Source organism: Carettochelys insculpta, chromosome 2, assembly GCF_033958435.1.
Source record: "Carettochelys insculpta isolate YL-2023 chromosome 2, ASM3395843v1, whole genome shotgun sequence".
In the NCBI taxonomy this organism is placed as follows: Eukaryota; Metazoa; Chordata; order Testudines; family Carettochelyidae; genus Carettochelys; species Carettochelys insculpta.
The window spans coordinates 119274666-119295035 of record NC_134138.1 but is presented as its reverse complement, the minus strand read 5'-3'; the positions used below and the strand labels follow the sequence as shown (position 1 = coordinate 119295035).

Genomic DNA, 20370 nt, shown 5'->3' with positions numbered 1-20370 from the left:
TGTATGATGTATGTGACAGTGCATGTACTGGTGAACTAAGAAATATAACTGCATATAGTTACAACTACAATTGTCTAGAAACTCTAAATGAACAAGTAAGTTCATAGGAAGCTGGGCAAGTCTCAAAATACATTGCTTGTCCTTCACTTTGCATTAAATAACAGTTCAAATATATTGTGTTAAAAGGAGCTATGCAATTTAAATTCCTCAGTTCCCTCACCCCCAGTAATTCAGCAGGTAGGAGCAATGTCATGGAGAGTAACAGTATAAGGCTCACCTTGTGTGCTTATGCTTATTCACTTTCTGAACTATAATTATCAGTTAAGCCTTCAGGTGGGGCAAATCAGCTTAAGTGCAATGAAATCAATACAGCTATAGAAATGAGGGGCTGGAAGGGGCTCTAACAGGTCAATTGCCCTGTATAGATGTAGGATTAAGTATTGCCTAAGTAAGACCATCCTTGTGCTGATTTGCACTATATGAGAAATCTGCTCTTATGTTCACACTGACCTCAGTTTAAAATAAAATGAGTGTTTCTCTCTTCTGCCTATCTCCTTTATTTTTTTTTTTTCATTAATGGGTATGAAGAAGCTTAGCCTAACTGATCAGCTTAAGGTGGTGGTGAACATTCATGTAATATCTAACTAGCATATTTACTTGGTGTTGCTTAGGCCCTTAATTCAACTAATGCTTTTTTTTGAAAACTAAAAGTAAATTGTACATGCTTTATTTAAACAACGCTGTTTTCAAAAAATAGTGTTACTTTTATGAAGTTAATTTTTATTTGAGATGTCTTAAAAAAGGATTATTTTTTCTCTTTAGTTCTTTTAGTTAGCCTTTTTTAAAGGGAATTCCATCAAGTGTGTTTTTTTTTTCATCTGTAAAATTAACTTTCATTGTGCTTTAATGAAAAAGGATTCTAGTCAATTTGGTTTCCAATAAGCTGCGACAAAACAGAACACTTCTCCAAATTTCTGCATTTTATTTCCTTACTCTAGGGTTTTATTGAAAAGCAGTCCTATTCCAGGTTCATCCTATTTTTCCAATTCACTGTGGTTCAGTCTCTTCCAACATTTGCTGATTCGGTCAGTTATGTCAGTTTTAAGGACTGTACTTGCTTTTGTGATTCTGTCTTTTTTTCTATTTGGTTTAATGGGAAGCAACCCCAGTCCACACACATGCCATTTTCCAGGTTCAGCCAAACCCTTATGCTGCTTTAAGTTTTGGTAAGAGGAAGCTGTGTACCAAATGTGGTGGTCCTATCTCTTACTTAGGAGGAGTTCTTGATTAAACAGACACTCTCTCTAAAATGTGTTAGTCTGCTCTCTCAAACCAAACCATTTTTTAATACTATTTAACCATTTTCTGACTTGCAGTTCCTATAAGACAATGTCAAGTGGAAGGGTACGAACAAAAAAAAAGTCATCCTCTTTGGACCAGTCTCCAGATAACCTTCCTTTGCGGAGTTCTGGGAGACAGGTATTGAAGTGCTACGTATATATACATTTATATATATTCTACTGCCAAGTAGAAATAATTATTGGGGTACACATTCGTTTAACATTTATGACAAAAAGACTTCCCCTGTGTGTAAATGGACTTACTATGAACTTCCTCTATGTAATCCTTTTGGACAGTACCACAAACAGAGAAGTATTTGGAACTGTCCAAAGACAATATAAGAACAGTTTATAACTCGGTGGCGGGGGGAGAACAAGAAGAAGAAACTTATAAAGTATTGGACAAGCCAAAGGTGTACATTTAGGCAAAGGCCCTGACCTTGCAATAGGCTTCACCTTGGTGCAGTGGTTTGTGTGTGCTTGTCTGGGGTCGGGGAATGGAGGAGGCAGACAACGTGGTGTTCCTCCACTTTTACTAAAGCTGTTTTGAATAATTATTGCCTGTATTTTGAAAATAAAGCCAGTGGGGCACTGGGGATCCATCCTTAGAGAACAGTTGGCAGGACTGCGGCCTAGCGGGGCTGTAGAAAATGGGCACACAATGTCCAGTATGACCAGGAGGCTGGTTCTGGATTGGAGTTTGATTTATTTTAAAAAATATACATTTTAGGAGCAGACGACCATATCTTTGTTGATACAGGTTAACATTGTTTGGCTTGTGCGATTAAAAATTTTAATGGGAGTTTGGAATGAGGGTTCTAGAAACTCTGGGATCCAAAGGAGGGTAAGCAGTGCCTTTTGTTTTGTGCCAGTACTTGCTGGTACTGAGTACTGGCAGCCCCTGCACTGGGATTGGCTGAGGGGGAGTGGGGAGCCAGCTGAGTACCAAGAGTATTAGATCTTTAAAACTGACCTTTTTTGAGAGCTGTCAAGTTGTCCCTCACTACGGTTATTTTTTACTATGGGTTCCAAAGATCCGGTTGATATTAGTTTAACCAATCCTTGCTGTGCTCTGAATCATGAACTAAAGTAATCTTTGGGTGTTGCATTGAAGAAAATTTGGCACCATTGTTATGTCCAGTCGCAGAGCCTCTGTGAGATCAATTCTGACTATACTTTATCAGGTGAAGAAGAAGGCAGCTGAAGCAGCAGAGGATGATGATGAGGCATCGGAGAAGAAATACAGAAAATGTGAAAAAGCTGGGTGCACTGCAACATGTCCTGTTTGCTTTGCAAGTGCTGCTGAAAGGTTTGTCTTTACTTATGTATCTACCTTGTGACAAAATCTCTTAAATCCACAGGCAAAACTGAGAAGTATAAATGTAGTGTTGGTTGTAGACTTAACGTGCCAGAGAAACATCCCAAACAGCATCTCTTGCAGATGACTTTTTGCCCATCTTGAATTAACATTTCTCAAGGATAAGGGTTATCAGTGCAACATCTGCTGTTTTCTAGCACAAATCTTGTGTTTGTTTAATTAAGGGCCTGTTTATGAAACATACACAGAAGAATTTCCCTATCAAAACATACAACGAAACCATCATAGGCGATTCTGTACTACCTCCGAGATGTTACAGCGCTCTGTAATCTGTCCTTAATGTGCTGAGTCTGCAGATTGTGTTCTGAAACTACTTTCATTATAACATCCTGTTTTCGCTCAGGACTAAGTTCCTCTTCAACTTTTATCTCAATATCATTTTATTTTAATATTCTGAATTTAGAAGTATGTAGAAGTAAGGCATTATTATATGGGCCGGAGTTAGAATAAGCAGCTGTTATTCAAAATATATATGTCACTATCCCCTCCTAGTCTTATACCATGCTACTGATTTGGCTGTGATATACAATTGTTTTATACGGTGTCCAAGTTTTAAATTGTGTAGTATTGCATCTTTTTATTCTGAAAGGGAATAGCTGCATTATACAATTTGTCACAAGAAAGCTAAAAGTTTTGGCAACTAAGTACATGATACATAGAGCTTTTGGTACCCAGGAAGCCACCGGTAATGATTTGAAATGTTGGTATCCAGGAGGCAATTAGGACTTCTTAGTCATTTTAAAAACCTTATTTTGTTGGTGTTATTTTGTAAAAAAATAGTTCAGTATGCTTGCTTATTGGAAATTAAATCATTTCCTGGCTAGCCAGGCAGACACCATTGTGCTTTGCCACCATATAGTTTTAATTTTAGAGAAATATTAATTACCTTTACTGGATTTTTTTTTTTGCTTGAATAAGGAGTTCAGGATTAATTGCTTTTTCTAATTAATGTAATTCTCATATATACAGTACGCAACAGTAAAAGAGAACAAACACTTCCAATGTCTCACTACATAGATTTTTGCCTGAGGTTCAAATAGGAATCAAATCAGTAATTTTATTTAAGTAAAAATTATTGTACAATAGATGTTTCATATGGACAGAGTTAGGTGTAGAATCATAGAATACTAGGACTGGAAGGGACCTTGAGAGGTCATCGAGTCCAGCCCCCTGCCCTCATGGCAGGACCAAGTGCAGTCTAGACCATCCCTGGCAGACATGTATCTAACCTGTTCTTAAATATCTTCAGAGATGGAGACTCCACAACCTCCCTGAGCAATTTATTCCAGTGTTTGACCACCCTGACAGTTAGGAACTTTTTCCTAATGTCCAACTTAAATCTCCGTTGCTGCAGTTTAAGCCCATTGCTTCTTGTTCTTCTTGGCCTCTGAGGATAGCACAAGTTTTCTCCCTCTTCCTTATGACACCCTTTTAGATACCTGAAAACCGCTATCATGTTACCCCTCGGTCTTTTTTTTTCCAAACTAAACAAGCTCAGTTCTTTCAGCCTTTCTTCGTAGGTCGTGTTCTCTAGTCCTTTGATTGTTCTTGTTGCTCTTTTCTGGACCCTTTCCAATTTCTCCACATCTTTCTTGAAATGCGGTATCCAGAACTGGACACAATACTCCAACTAAGGCTTACCCAGCACAGAGTAGAGCTGAAGAATGACTTCTCGTGTCTTGTTCACAACACACCTGTTAGTGTATCCCAGAATCATGTTTGCTTTTTTTTTTTGCAACAGCTTCACACTGTTGACTCATATTTAGCTTGTGGTTCACTATAACCCCTAGATCCCTTTCTGCCATACTCCTTGCTAGCAATTAATTCTGTATTTATGGTTTAATGAAACTATGAATGTGAGCTTTGAGAAGAAAATGCCCCCCCGACTTTTTTAAAATAAATGAGAAGCTGCTTGATGCAGGGATTGTGTTTTCCTGTGTGTAGGTAAATGGGTGCTGACCCTGTGTAAATATGAGTAATTACCAATGTCCATTAACTTTCTCTGAGATCTGTCTCAGGGCATACCCAATTGACCATGCTAGAGAGAGGCTGCTGCAATCTCTAACCAGTTATGAAACAGTACAAAGAATACATTTTGCTATCTTTGAATCTTGTTTTGCTTGTGATGAAATATGAGAGCTCTGATACAGTTAAAATGATTTTTGATTATTATTTTTACTACTACTACATCTTTTGTAACAGTAGTGCTTAGAGGACAGGTCCCATTTTGTTAAGCACCGTGCAAACATAAAAAGAAACAGCAGAATATCAATTTTTTTCTGCCACGCCTGGGCCTTAACATTTCCTTAAATTTGAAAAAGGAGCAGGGTCCGAGGGATTTTTTTTTTTCAAGTGTCATCATTCAGTCTGTTTTTTTCTTGTGTTCTAGGTGTGCTAAAAATGGTTACACATCTAGATGGTATCATCTCTCCTGTGGAGAACATTTCTGCAATGAGTGTTTTGATCACTATTATCGAAGGTATACTTATTGAGACCATGTCTTGTTTATAGAAGCCCTGGAGAGGCTACTTGGGTGTTAAAAATGTGTACTCTCGTTGACTGAAACAAATATTTGAAAATGTCTCCTCTACTTAACTTTATTTTGAAGTGAGACTTAGAGACTGCTGAAGGTAAGTTGTGCACATTGCAGCTGGTGTGTGGGCTATCCATAAACCAAAAAGAGAGCTCAACGTTAGTTATGTGACTATTTAAAAAGTGCTCAGGTGTTTGGTTTTGGTTTTTAAATAGAGTAAATAAACCAAATAAAACCAACAAGTCATGAATTGTGAAGCTTGGAAGCAGGTCTATCAACAGAGTTGCTGGGCAAGGGGGAGAGGGTGAGTCCTGAGGCAGAAAGGGGTGGGCTGGGGGCTCGCCTCTCTTCAGTGCCACATGGCACCCATCGCACAGAGCCACAGCAGCACTTTAAAGTGGCTGGGGCTCTGGCTCCTGCCGCTGCTGTGGTAGCAACCAGGAGCCCTGAGCCCTTTCAGATCACAAGGCCCCAGGGCAGTTCCTCCCTGCAGCAGCACTCCTGTTTGGAAGAATTAGATTTTTATTAGTATGTGTTTGCAAGTGTCAGTTTCACCACACGCACAAATAAATGAAAACCGTTTCCATCAATGATAATCTAAATTACATACAGGTAGAATAAGGCATGTGCTGCTTGAGAATGGGTTAGAGTTTGATTTATTTTGTATATTTTGGTATGAGGCATTAAAGCTCAAATTCAACAGTTATAAAGTTTTACTGTTTTGAATCTCAGCATCCACTGGCATTGATTAATATGACCTTTACTGTAATTTTCCATAACTGTGAAAATGTAAACCAATAAGACTAAAACAAATAATAAACAATGATATTGTCAAAATTATCCACAAAAGGACTTCAATGCTGCCAACTCTTACTATAAGCAAGCACAGTTTTTACCTTAAGTAGCTACATTGTGAGTAAATTTGGAATTAGTGCGGTAGGAATTTGGTTTTACGAAGTGCTTTTCAAAGTCTAAGTATCCAAAGTCATTGAGTGAATTTCATGCTAGAAGTTTACTGACTAGTTTGAACCTCTCTAGTCCGACTCCTCAGCACCTGACCGGTGCCGAATGAGAGAATTTGCTGAACCAGGGGAGGTCATTATTGTTTAACAGCGTTACCAACACTTCCACTGCATACTTGGCTCTTAGAAGACATTTCAGGGGTAAATTACAGCTAATTAACATCATAGAACACTGAGAGCCAGGACTGGTGGCTGTAAAACTTTATGGGACCATGGGAAACTTGGACACACCCATAAGAAGTGGTAAATTCATGTCTGACCGTGGATGTTGCCAGACTAGGGCGGTTCAACCAGTAGAAGGACTAGTATGGTAGTTATGTATCTTGTATATTAGCCCCTGTGTTTATTATCAGAGGGAAATGTAGGCCTGGACTCTTCCAGCTTGCTGTCATGCATCCTTTGTTTTAAATATGGTTTTTTGGTTTTTTTTTTTTTGAATAACTGTTGTTGTTTAAAATAGACTGGACCAGCCCATTTGCTAACTCTTTGCCATTTACTTCTTAGTCATAAAGATGGTTATGAGAAATACACCGCTTGGAAAAGGATTTGGACCAGTAATGGTAAAAGTGAGCCCAGTCCTAAAGCTTTCATGGCTGATCAACAGCTTCCTTACTGGGTAAGGAATACCATGCTTTGTGTAATGAATGGTGTGTGTGTTAAGTAATTTCTGGTATACAAAGGTCAAGTAGCAGGCTCTGCTCTGGGACTCTAGGAAAATTCCTAGTATTATTGAGGTGATAATCCTGATCAGATTCTTCATGATCTAAAATCTTTCCCAGTCCTTGGCTGAGCTCTCTCTGTACAATTCTCTGTTCATCAGTCCAGTTACTGAGGCAGCAAGAAGCATTTAGGATATAGTTTGGATGGAAGCAGACATGAGGAGTGGGCAGGTGGTGATGGAGAAAAGGACGGCAGTGCCAAGGAAGATGGAGAGAGATGGAAAACCAGCCATAAGGGAGAGGAATGGGAACAGAGTATACCTTCCACTGGTTGGTGGTGAAATGGAAAGGATTGCTCAGGCGGTAGTGGACAATACATGTTTAATCCATTGCGACATATTGCATACTTTCAAATCCTAATGAAAGAAGTGAGAACTGTTGCTCAGTATCCTGTGGAATTAAGTCCTATGAGTGAAATTCACCCTCATGTAGAGGACCAGCACAAAATCTCTGTGCAGTTTTGTCTTATTTATACCCTGTGCGTTTAGGCAGCTCATGGGCCTTGTCCTCTGCATAAACCCAGAGGGAGTGAGTAGGCGTAACTCTAGCACTGGTCCTCTGCATGAGGATGAATTTCACTTTATGTGGATCATGTATTTATTAACCCCCTTGCATCTGCCTTCTTACCTACCCATTAGCTATGGTTCCAAAGTAGGTTGTCTGTCTGTCCCATTCCTTTGCTGGTGTTTGTTGCATTGTGAACTTGATCTATAATCAGAGTCAATTGCAAGTTAAAACTTGTTTGGTTTTTACTTCTAGGTGCAGTGCACAAAACCAGAGTGTGGAAAATGGCGTCAGCTGACAAAGGAAATCCAGCTTACCTCGCAAATAGCAAAAACATACCGATGTGGTATGAAACTGAGTAATTCTACTAAGGTACTAGCAACATTGCTTGTCCCTACTTAACTGCAGTTAAGGTGATTCCGTTGTTATAGTCATTCACTTTCTTATTTTTTCTTTTATCATTTATGTTTGTTAAAATGATGAGTTAATTATGGTAGGTGCTGTCTAGTTTGTATTCTACAGCGATTAAAATGTTTCCTTCGGGAAAGTGATGAAACTGCAGTACCTAAAACATTTTTAGAAATGCTCATGCCATTAATTATGAAATCCATGTGTAAAGACAAACCAGAGAGATCAGTCTCAATAAAACTTGCTGCTTCTAAAATGAGGGAGAGTATTTTCAGGGTGTGTGTTTTGCTACTAGTCAAAATATCTGAATTGTTCAGTGGCTTTTGTTAGCTTCTAATGTGCACCTGCCTTCTCATTCAAAAATGAAAAGATTCAGATTTAGTAGGAATATAGTAAGGTACAACTTTTAGAAGTTAATTTGCAATGCTAAAGAGAGATATTTGAGGAAGTACTTTTGTCTTAGCTTTGCTTTCAGTCATTTTTGGTGAAATTTTATGCTACTGATGTGAGTTCGCACTTTAATTCTCTGATAAAGAAAATTTTCTTGCTTTTTTTTTTTTTTTTTCTTCTTCAGTCTAAAGTGGAATCTCCTTGGAATATTTGATAAAATAACGTCTGGCTGTGCTTTGTTTTTTTGTTCTTTTTGCTTATGGAGTGCATGCACTTATGTTTGTGTAATTTTAACATGAAACACTTATTTCATCTGCTCAGGTATTTTTAGATGTTTATGAAATTGTTATTAAATAAACTCGCTTTTGCTGTAGTTCTCATTGAGGACAAATGGCTTTAGTGTGTGTTTGAAAGTAGAATACTGTGTGTGCACAGGAAGTGATTTTATTGATGTGTTCACAATGCTGCAGGTGCATGCATATGTCTGGTGCTGAAATACAGTGTAAGCTGAAATACCTCTTAGTTTGAACCTCTCAGCTATGAATTTGTTAGGGTGGAATTATTAGATTGCCAAGTCCATTCAGTTCAATCAGCCAGTAACTTTTATCTGTGGTGTTTCTCTCGTTAGTATTTTTAACATCATGTAGTCTTTTTTTAAAAAAAAACAACCAAAAACTCTAAAATACTACCGTATAATGATTACCTGTGCTATGAAACATTAACATAGCATACTGTTTTTTAAATATATTTTTAAGTTGAAAGGAGCTATACCAGAGTCTGATTGCTTTTTTTTATTTAATATTCTTACGCAGCTTTAGGTTCTGATGTAGCTACATTTCTCTTTCAGATTGAAGGCTCGGACCAGTGTTCCATGCCTGAAGATCTGGTGAGTTGCCTATACATGGCTGTTTATTTGCTCTGTAGTGTAAAAGTGGGATTAAAACATGGGAAATCGTGTGGGCGTCTTTTTCCTTTTCATGGGCAGAGATTGCAACTACAATATTGTCTTTTTAACTTTGCTAGTATTGGTGTGTTTCAGGAATTGAGATCGCTTATGCGTCATGCAGAGAAGGATCTGTTTTAATAATGGGGGGGGCTGATTCTTTAAGTTTCTAATCTTTCTTTCCTTTAGTATAAGTGTTCATGTGGTTCTCATAGCCTCTGATATAAAGCCCTGATTCTAGGCCCACTCCTGATTACAGGATCTGATTTGGACAAAAATGGCATGCACTGATCACCCAGATGTGGGCAGAAAATAACCTATGTTTTTGGGGATCTCTGTTTTCATTGGGCTACTCTCCTGTTCCGTAAACTGTTTCATAAGTGTGCTAAAAACTAAATTGCAGTGTTTCACAATAAATACAAAGGTTTGACTGTGTTGGGAGGCCATTGTGAATGGCAGGACACTGCTGCATTGTTGCCGTTTCTCTGCACAGTATTTTGTGCAATAAACCAAAGTTGGCAAGGATAACATGCCACACAGTTGGATCAAGTAAGTTCTTGTTAACACTTGTGGACGCTTGCCTATATAAAATTTTGCTGTGTATTTGTTTTGTGTTGTAACTATAAATCTGCAGGTCAAGGTTCATTATCATAAGAGGGAAGAATGTAAATTAAAAACTGATGTTGCCTATTGCCATAAACCTCTTAACGTTCCTAAATTCTGCTCTCTTGAAGCAGAAACAATTAAAAATGCCTAACTGGGATGAGTTGAGAAGTATATCTCACTTGTTTAGTTGACAGAATGGATGGTGAGTTTGTGGCTTTTGCCAGTTTCAGTTCTGTAGCACATGGCAACAGTTCAGGCTTTCTAAGGTTTTGTCTGCGCTGGCAAGCTTTGTCCAAGAGAAGCACCTTGTATTGACAAAACTGCATGAGTAGAGTGATCCCGTGTCCCAGATTTGGCGGGACATTCCCATATTTGGGACGTCAGGATGGTGTCCTGATTTATTTTGTCTAAGGAGCTAAGTGCCCCATATTTTCAGGTGGCTGCCACCTGCTTCCCTTGTCTGGAGGAGCCAGGAGGCAGACCGTCTGGGTGTGGGAGCTGGATTTGGCCATGGCTGCCCCACTCCTCAGCTTCCCCCAGCTGTGGGAGTCAGGAGCTGGAGCAGCAGCATGGTGGCCCCCCAGATGGTGGAAGCTGGGAGCTTCACTGGGAGGGTGACAGCCCCCACAGGGCAGCCACCTCCTGATTTCCAAATAAGGTGACCATCTGTCCCGTTTTGGCTGGGATGGCATCATTCCCCTTGTTCCGTATTTGGGCGGGGGTGATATGGTCACCCTGTGCATGAGCGTTCATACTGCAGCATGACCTTTATCACACAAAGCAGCCATTTTTTTTGACAAAAAACTTCCAGGTCCATGAGGGACTCCTCCCCTGCCGCCCTTTGTTGTCAACAGACATGCAGCGTAGACACCTCAAGGTGTTTTGTCGCCTCTAGGAAGTGGCCCACAATTTCCAATCATCCGCTCTTGTTAGCAGTTGGAATTCTGCTGCCCTGCAACCAGGTGACTAGCTACCTTCCTGCCCCTTCCAAGCCCCACAACTTTTAAATGCCATCACTTGCTGCCTAGGCACCTGGACGCTTTCCCCTCTCGCCCTCACGCTCTGGCTCAGCCTGCAGTGTTCTCATGGTGTTTTCTCAGGTGCCCATGCCTGGCCATGGCCCCAAATGGGCCCCAGCTTGCACTGCTGCAGGGGTGTTGGATTTGGTCAGTGTATGGGTGAGGAGTCTGTTCCATGTCCGCAGAGAGAGACATAAAGGAATCGGGACACACAGACGTGTTTCTTGATCCTTGCGTGAAAACAGGTATGAAGGGGACCTGCTACAGCACATCTCAGAGAGTAAAGAAGTGAGACAAACCTATCATAAAGCCAGTGAAGCAAACTGACCCTCCAGTGCTTCACCGAAGACCTGCCATTTCTATGGAGAGCTGGATGCTGTCCTTGGTGGTGACCCCGCCTCCACCACCAAGAGCCCTGTGGATACTTCAGAGGGCACAGAGACAGGGCACAGACAATCTAATGTAGAGGATGAAGTTGTAGATAAAGAGGTTGGGGGAGACACGGATCCGGGGCTGGCCCCATTGTTGTTGAATTTGTCTGGCAGCCAGGAGCTGTTCTCCACTGCTGATGAGCATAGCCAGTGTGAGCTTGTAAAGGGTTAAACCCAGACCGCGTGTCCTCTGTTGGCAAGAAGACAGGTAAGCCAATGGGAAGAGAGTGATCTCTCTTAAACTGAAGCAGTGGTGCTCCAAGCAGGGGAGCATTGGAAGCCCCTGAACAAAATGGTGCCCGTAAGACATTTTGCATGATTTCAGGATGCCCTGTGATCTCTTCCAAGGTCCCACACTACCTAGTGATAGATGGTGTTTCCAGGCACTATGGGATACATATCCACAGTGCATTGCTTCTGCTGTCGATTGGGGGAGCTAAAGATGTGGACAGAGGGAGCAAATGTAAATCTGCTTTGGTGACTTCTGCATGTTGACGATAGTCTCCTCAGCAAAATCTGGTGGTGTAAATATACTCTGTCTGTCCGCAGGAGGGAAGGAGAGGGAAGAAAACGTGTTTGAACTGTGTTGTCTGTGAGGCTGGTACTTGTAGTGTTGTCAGGTATGAGTTCTGAGGGCTAAAATGGAGAAATGAAACCAAATATATTCGGCCTGCTGATGCTCGTTTTCTCTTGCCATCCCTCCTCCATCCAGAGAGTTGCTGAAGTTTCAGACACTTGGTGGTACTCCATGCTCATCCTCCCTCCTTTGCTAAAAGACAGTGTGGCAGCTCCTTTGCTGTCTGCCTACTATCCAGACTGTGTTGGGATGAGTCCCTCCTGCACCAGCACTAGTCGGTTACTTGGCGAGTCCAGTGGTGTGAAGTTAGAGCACGTGAAGAGCGCACCTGCTGTGGCTGGTAAGTCCTGTTAAGGAATTTCTCTTCACATGACAGAACTCTGCAGAGATTTGTCCCTTTCTGCTGAACACTTCATGTCCTGTTACTTCAACTAAATCGTTGTACTACGTGTTGGGTTGACAGATTGCTTGAAGTTAGCAGTGTGATGCTGAGATAGGAAATTTGGATTCTGCTTCCACCTGACACAGGTTTTTTTTCCATGTGACCTTTGTAAGTCACTTTATCCCTCTGTGGCTAAATCTACACTAGCCCAAAACTTCGAAATGGCCGTGCAAATGGCCATTTCGAGGTTTACTAATAAAGTGCTGAAATATAAATTCAGTGCCTCATTAGCATGCGGGCAGCCGTGGCACTTCGAAATTGCCAGGGCTCATGGCCACGTGGCTCATTCAGGCGGGGCTCCTTTTCGGAAGGACCCTGGCAACTTGGAAATCCCCTTATTCCTATCAGCAGAGGAAAAGGAGCCCCATCTGGATGAGCTGCACGGTGGCAAGCCCCGGCAATTTCGAAGTGCCATGGCTGCCCGCATGCTAATCAGATGCTGAATATGTATTTCAGTGCTTCATTAGTAAACTTTGAAATGGCCATTTGGAAGTTTTGGGCTAGTGTAGACACGGCCTATAAGGTTAGAGATTTCTGTGAGGCTTACATCATTAATGTATATAAAGTTGTTTAAAGCTTTTTCATGAGCTAGTGCCTTAGAAGTGTAGAGAGAATCATTATTAGCAACAATTCAGAAAAGACAAAGGTTTCAATCATTTATGAACAGAGTGTTTGTTTTAATATTAGTGATCATGATAATTATCAAATTCACATACTCAATATTTCGGGGGCTGTCCAGCAGCATAACTCCCTTCATTGTATTCTGCATTTCAAGGTGGTGTTTTGCTTCAGAGATAAGAAAGAATTACATGAGTGTCAGACTAGAATATGTATTGGCCTGGATTCCTTTTACTGCATCCATTTGTCCCACCCGGGTGTGTTATCCAGACAGTCAGAAAAGATCTCTGACCTGGATAGGTCCAGACTTTAGCTGGGAGGATGATGCTGGCATTGCAGAGCTTGCAGGATGGAGAAGGGAATAAAGCAGTGAAAACTTGGGACAGTCTTGACAGTTGTCTGCGGTTTGAGGATTTCCTCACTATCGCCCTGAGGATGGTCACTGGGCACATTCAGTGTGTAATCCAAGAGTGACTAGGGCAGGATCGGTTGATACAGCAGAGTACAACTGCTGTCTTTATTCCATTTCAGGGACGAACAGATACTTTCAGCCCTTCTACCAGCCCAATGAATGTGGTAAAGCACTCTGTGTGAGACCAGATGTCATGGAATTAGATGAGCTCTATGAGTTCCCAGAATATTCACGAGATCCAACCATGTACCTAGCTTTGAGAAACCTCATCTTGTCTTTGTGGTACACAAATTGCAAGGTAAGCAAGGTTGAAAGTTAATGGTATACTTCTACAGTTACAAATAATGTGCTCTCAGGCTCTGCCTCCAGGCAGCATGAGCAGAAGAGCCCTTCTTGGATTTGTGGAATGGAGTCTGTGGTCTATGAAGAATTTTCATTGGACACAGTAATTGCACTTTAAAACTGTAACAGAAAAACACCCTAGTCCCAAACAAAATAATTGTTTATGCTTAATGCCAAGAAGCTTCCTTTACAGTGATCTGCAAATATTTTTTATACATTTCAATTTTAAAATGAACACCCTATACAAGCTTGGTAAAGGGAAATGTCAGAATATTTATAAATGTCTTTTTAGGGTACATCATTACCTTTTTGTTATGTGAATATTAGGTAAACACTGACACCTGGGTAAGTGTGACATGGTCTGAATGGCAAAACTATAGCTGAGGATGACTAAGAAGGAAAAGTAGAGCATCAAAGCTTCTAAGAGTTGGGAAGAAACTCAGTCCATATTGAGCATGTTATTTGCAACACACAAATACCACGTAGTGACTGGAAGCCTCACAGACACCTTCTAGTATAGCTGCAGGGCCACAGGTAACCTCCGACATGGTTGTGGGCTTGATTCTTTTTTTGTTTATGCTGATTTAACTATACTAGAGTTACTTGTGATTTATAACAGTGTAAATAAGATCAGAAGCCCTATTGGTTTTCTCAAAAGTAAGCGTCTGGACTTGGGAGTCCTACTGCCATACACTCAGTAACAGATTTAAAAGTAGCCATCCTGCAACAAAAAGACAGACTCCAAAGAGAAACTGCAGAGCTGCAATTCATATGCAAATTTGACACTATCAACCAAGGATTGAACAGAAATTGGGAGTGGCTGACCAATTACAAAAGTAGTTTCTCCTCTCTTAATGTTCACACCTCCACATTAGCTGCTGATAATGGGCTACATCCTCCATTACTGAACTGACATCGTCAACTCTGGCCCTCTGCTTGACTGAGACTCCCTCCTTTTCATGAGCCTATAAATTTAGACCCTCTGCTGGAAACCCCAGTCATGCATCTGATGAAGCGGGTCTTCACCCGCGAAAGCTTATGCTCCAAATATCTGTTAGTTTATAAGGTGCCCAGGACTTCTTGTTTACAAAGATACAGACTAACTCGTCTACCCCTTTGATGCTACTGCCAGGTTGTCTCTTAGTACAAAATTTTTTAATATGATCCTCTTCTTATTGGAGTAGTATAGAACTTGCACAAACTTCAAGTGTGTGGTTCCAGAGGGCATTCAGTGGAAAAAGCTTGAATACCTAGAATTGCTGCAATATCCAAATCTACTTGGCCAGCAACATGGATGTCTTATTTCATTTGTTCTGTGTTCATTCACTTTGGTTATAAGAGAACTGGAAGTCTCAAACAGTCTAGTGATTCTCTCCCTGTATTTGGCTGGGACACAAAATTTACTTTTACTCTTTTATTAATTACTCTTAGAAATATATTTGATTAGAGGTTAACCTCCACCCTCTGAATTACATTTGAAATGTGTTTTAAGCATGGGAAAGCCAGGAGAATTTTGTGTTAACATGCCTCTGTTTTGTTCTTGTTTCCCAAAATTCAGGAAGTTCTTACCCCTCACAAATGTACGCATCGTATCATTGTGCGGGGGCTTGTGCGTATTCGCTGTGTACAAGAGATGGAGAGGATACTTTATTTTATGGCAAGAAAAGGGCTTATTAATACAGGGATTTTGTCAGTTAATCCTGATCAGCATCTTCTTCCTAAAGAATATCACAATGTAGGTAACTGTAATAGTCTCATTTAGTTTGTGGCTAAAATACGTTGCTGCTTAATTTCTGTTTTCATGTTGTTTCAATCTGTAATTCCAACTGTATTAGCCAGGATCATATTTAAAGCTATCTTAACACTCTGCTCATGCTGGCAGAGTGTTGACTCCCCATGGGTGTATCAGACCTATAGTTTCTGTTGCCAGTGTGGATGAGGTACATGTTGTATAAATTCCTGGCTAGAAAACTGGGCTTTTGAGAACTGTCTTCTTAGAGTATGTGCAGTGTGTCTCAGGTGGCACATGAGCAAGATTCATCACCAAATGTGGTCTGTTTCTTCCCGCCCACCCCCACCAACCCAGAGCAGGTACTGATAGGGGCTTTGAATGCTGATCCATCAAAACTCTGATCGATAGGTACTTGTATATGACCATCAATTTACGTGACACAACACTGAAACTTATATCAGGAATGAATATGTGCTGTAGGCTACGTCTATGCTAGCCAAAAACTTTGAAATGGCCATGCAAATGGCCACTGTGAAGTTTACCAATGAAGCGCGGAAATACATATTCAGCGCCTCATTAGAATGTGGGCGGCCACAGCACTTCAAAATTGACGCGACTCGCTGCCGCGCGGCTCGTCCAGACGGGGCTCCTTTTCGAAAGGACCCCAGCTACTTCGAAGTCCCCTTATTCCCATCTGCTCATAGGAATAAGAGGACGTCGAAGTAGCCGGGGTCCTTTCGAAAAGGAGCCCCATCTGGACAAGCCATGCAGCGGCGAGCTGCATCAATTTTGAAGTGCTGCAGCCGCCCGCATGCTAATGAGGCACTGAATATGTATTTCCGCGCTTCATTAGTAAACTTTGAAATGGCCATTTGCATGGCCATTTCGAAGTTTTTGGCTTGTGTAGACACGGCTGTAATGTAGTATCTCCTAGAGACAGACGTATATAGTGTTATGCTACATGTAAATGAAAAGTGTGTGTGTGTGTGTATTTTAAACTGGTCGTCTTTATTTAATGCCTTTTGAGATTAAATATTCTTACAAGACACATGATGCTTTTGATTTAGTAATTTTACTTGTATGACTTTTTGTCAGCAATGGTTTAGTCAAAGTAAGTTAGGACATCTGCTTTTAAAGGCCTCAGATAAAACAGCTAGTATCTCCACTCAGTAACTGACCTACCTTGGCCCCTAAATGAAACTCAAGAAACCATGCCTTTATCATTGATTGTTTTAGGGAACACTGGCCTGATTTCACACTATGGAAATCAGTGGGAGCACAGATATCAGCTGTAGTGTGTAAGAATTGATTTTGGTTTTGCGCTGACTGTTTTCTTGTAGAAGAACATATGCTACTTTCCTTCTTTCTCTCTCCTTTTTAAAACAAAAAAAGAAATCAGTCATCATTGTTGGAGCTGGGCCAGCAGGGTTAGCAGCTGCAAGGCAATTGCACAACTTTGGAATTAAGGTAAGAAGCTTTGGGATAAACAACTATATTCAGCACTTACTAACAGCAGGCCTCCTACTACATGTGATTTAGAAACCTGTTCTTCAGTAGTGGGGAAAAATTATAATCTAAGTACAGATGTGTCCATATAAGAGCCCAATGAATGTACAAAAAAGTGTCCAGAACAAAGACTCTAATCATTGACTGCATTTCTTAGGTGCTATCATAAGGCATTGTAAGGAAAAATTAATTCTTGTTCATTAAATTAATTTTACCAGAATTGAAGATAATTGGCATGTGATCTATTTATAATAAACAAGTGTACTTAAATTGCAAATATTTGATTATATTCATCTTCCACTCTTTTTGATGACTCTAATCATTTTGATCCTGTAATAATTTACACTGAACTAATTTTGCACACATGAAGTCCCATTAAAGTCAGTGGAACTACTTCCACGTGTAAATATTTGTAGGATTGGAGATTCAGTGGAATTTGAGCACCTGGTTCCTTTATTTCTTTTGAAAATCCTTGTGATATGGTGCCTGGATGTGCCACATGAGAAGGCCACACTCAGGGCAGATAGATTAAATCACTCGTTTCTGGGGACTATCATTTAGATTTCTGAAGCCAGTAATAAAAAAGCATCTGCAGTGCCGTGCAAGTTTAACCAGAAGCCAAACAGAGTTCCCTTTAGGCATTCTCTTCCTTGGCTCCCATCCAGATAACCAAGTCTAATTATAGTGAGAGGTTACTGAAAACCTCTTTCACCATTTGTGAGGTTCTTACTGATCCGAAATGATCAGTTACTCCAGATCAGTATGTATCTGAGATCTTATCAAAATATGCTATCAAGCAATTCTTAGTAAATAAACTTAGGATTTATTAAGAAGAGAGCTGTAGATGATGTACATTGAAAGGATTGCTAAGTCCTTATGTCAGGTTTTGTAGCCGTGAAGGAATAGACTTCTGGCTTGCAAAAGTCTCATGGGTAACTTCCAGAAGATTGGAAGGTCCTCATCTTGTAGTTCAAGATAATCCTTTTAGTTGTAAATCCACAATGCAGAAAATTAGAGTAGCAGAGATGCAAATTGGAGATGTCTTTTATAGCCTTTGCCATGTGCATGGAAATCTACTTCCTGAGATGAAGTCCAGGATCACACGTTCTCATATGCTTTGCTGACATTGCTTTTTGCTGTATTCTTTCTGAGGTGTCCGCTGGAAAGGCTTAGTAGGTAGGATGAATTTCTTCAAGGACGCATTGTGAGCTGGGTGTCCATAGCAGGTCATTGACACACAGCAGTCTAGTCCCGTGTAAATTTGTTTGGAAGGTATCACTCAGGAACAAAACATATTGCAGATATAAATACATAACCAATGTTTATAACTTTAGGTACAAAGACAAGATATAGATTTAATCAAGATAATTGCTTATGTTAAACTTTTCCATTAACACCTTGCATCATGCAGATTGTGAAAGACTTATGGAAACTGTGTCAGACTCATGATGTGGATGGTCACCCTTCCTATGTACAGCATCACCATCCCAAGGGCTGGAGTTCTACAGCCCCATTTTTCAGCCCGCTCCGTGATTGTTGCATCACACAATGCACATGGTCCTCCCTGTATGTTCTCAGTCATACAGGAATGTATCTTACAATGAATTCTTTTAATATCAAACAGAAATAACACTTTTAATTGAAAATATTGTTTACCCCTTTAGAAAATATTTATTTTCAGTGTGTAAAATGTACATTAAATGTATTTTTCAAGAAACAGTAAAAGGTCAACATATATTGAACAACTGGACAACCTTTCTCTAAACCTGAAAAATGGGAAGATTTTTCACCTTATGGATGTACAAAAAGGGAAATAATTATATGCTCAAGCTTAGTTTTATTAAGGCAGTAGTTTTGGTTAAAGTTTAACTAAGTTTGTTTCATAATTGTGTGAGTGTGTATGTATCCCTTGAAGATAAACTTTAAATGACAATTTGAATAATGTGAATGGAAGGTCTGTTAGTGTTCATTTTCAGTAAACTAAAGCATTAAGCTCAATAACATAACGAAGCACTTAATTTTGTCTTTATCATGGAGCCTAGATAAGTGTTTTTAAAATAGCTTCTCTGACAATAGCCTAAGCTGTGTTTGTGTTACAGGTCATTGTGCTAGAAGCAAAAGACCGGATTGGTGGGCGCGTGTGGGACGATAAGACTTTCAAAGGAGTCACTGTAGGAAAAGGAGCACAGATAGTCAATGGCTGCATCAACAACCCAATAGCACTAATGTGTGAGCAAGTGGGTTCCTTCCCTGCAATGGTTATGTGTGATTGTCAGTGGTAGGCATGTGTAGCTGTGTGAGTGCCATGGTTTAGTCCACGTGAGTTAACGTTTCTAAATATAAAAGTATTTTCCTTCCAGGAATTAGGTGGGTCAGCCTCTTACCATCAGAACAATGACTCAACTAACCTTAAAACAATACATTTCTTTAAAATATTTCATTTTTAACATCCATCCTCTTAAAAAAAAACAAACCGCTAGTCAACTAAATGTTCTTCCATAATAGAGTTCCTTATGGTCAGATTGCTCTTATTGTGGTTTGTAATTGTTTCCCTGTTAGCCTTTTATGAATTCTAAGGAACTTGGTTTCAAATACTGCCTTTTATTATATTATTATACATGTCAGGTACAATACATCAGAGTATTATACGTGTCAGGGGTCTGCAACCTTGACAAGGCAGAATGCTCAGCTTTGACCTTTTGACCTCTCTGTACGTCTCAAGTGCCAGTGAAACTTTTTAAATTCACTAATAGTCCTACTTACAACTGGCAGTGTATCCTTCTTGTGAATAGTGCTCTGGCGGGTAGGGTGGGGCGCTACGACAGGGTAAGGATGCCTGGCTCCGACCCTGCACTCCATTGCGGTAGGTGGGCTCAATTCTGGCCCCATGCTCTGGCTGGAGGGGGGAGCTAGGGGGCCGACCTGGGGCCCCGTGCCACAGGCCTGGCCCTGCGGTGGGGTCTTCAGAGCCAGCCCTGCGCTCTCACCTCCTCCCTGCTGCACGGGGGGAGGAGGGGCGGGGCTGAGCTCCCACTGTGTGCCACTTCAAATCTGCTTGCATGCCATGAGTGGCACATGTGCCAGAGGTTGCCAACCCCCCATGTATGTATGTATTCTCTTGGGTGGTTCTTTCAATACAGTGAAATTTGGACCATGGCAGCTTTTAACAATTAAAAAAGCAAAAGACAAAGTATTTTCAGAGTGCAAAATTTTAACTGAAGATCTTGCAGTGTCTAATTCAGATGAAATTATTGTCCACTTTAATTCAGGAAAGCAGGTGAAGACATAACTAGCTCATTGATATTCTGTCCACAGTATCTTTAGTCCATCTCTTAAGTTAACCAAGGTAATAGAGAAAATTCTCAACTTAATGAGTGAGGACATCAGATTCTCCTTAAATGCTATTCAGAACTCTTAGGCATCAAATTGAACACCATAGAAAAACAGC

At 40.5% G+C, this 20370-nt stretch overlaps 1 protein-coding gene across 5 annotated transcripts in view; it reads left to right on the top strand.

Moving 5' to 3' along the window:
* The window catches only part of KDM1B (lysine demethylase 1B), a 40304-nt gene that overhangs the window by 2776 nt on the left and 17158 nt on the right, over nucleotides 1-20370 (top strand). For all 5 annotated transcript variants that reach the window (XM_074987593.1, XM_074987594.1, XM_074987596.1 and 2 more), the window contains 11 exons: nucleotides 1377-1479; nucleotides 2525-2649; nucleotides 5108-5197; nucleotides 6778-6889; nucleotides 7752-7868; nucleotides 9142-9180; nucleotides 12006-12210; nucleotides 13462-13640; nucleotides 15243-15419; nucleotides 16809-16883; nucleotides 19022-19159. In XM_074987593.1, the coding sequence (XP_074843694.1) occupies nucleotides 1390-1479; nucleotides 2525-2649; nucleotides 5108-5197; nucleotides 6778-6889; nucleotides 7752-7868; nucleotides 9142-9180; nucleotides 12006-12210; nucleotides 13462-13640; nucleotides 15243-15419; nucleotides 16809-16883; nucleotides 19022-19159 (1347 nt within the window). In that variant the 5' untranslated portion in view covers nucleotides 1377-1389. The remainder of the gene's footprint in view (nucleotides 1-1376; nucleotides 1480-2524; nucleotides 2650-5107; nucleotides 5198-6777; nucleotides 6890-7751; nucleotides 7869-9141; nucleotides 9181-12005; nucleotides 12211-13461; nucleotides 13641-15242; nucleotides 15420-16808; nucleotides 16884-19021; nucleotides 19160-20370) is intronic.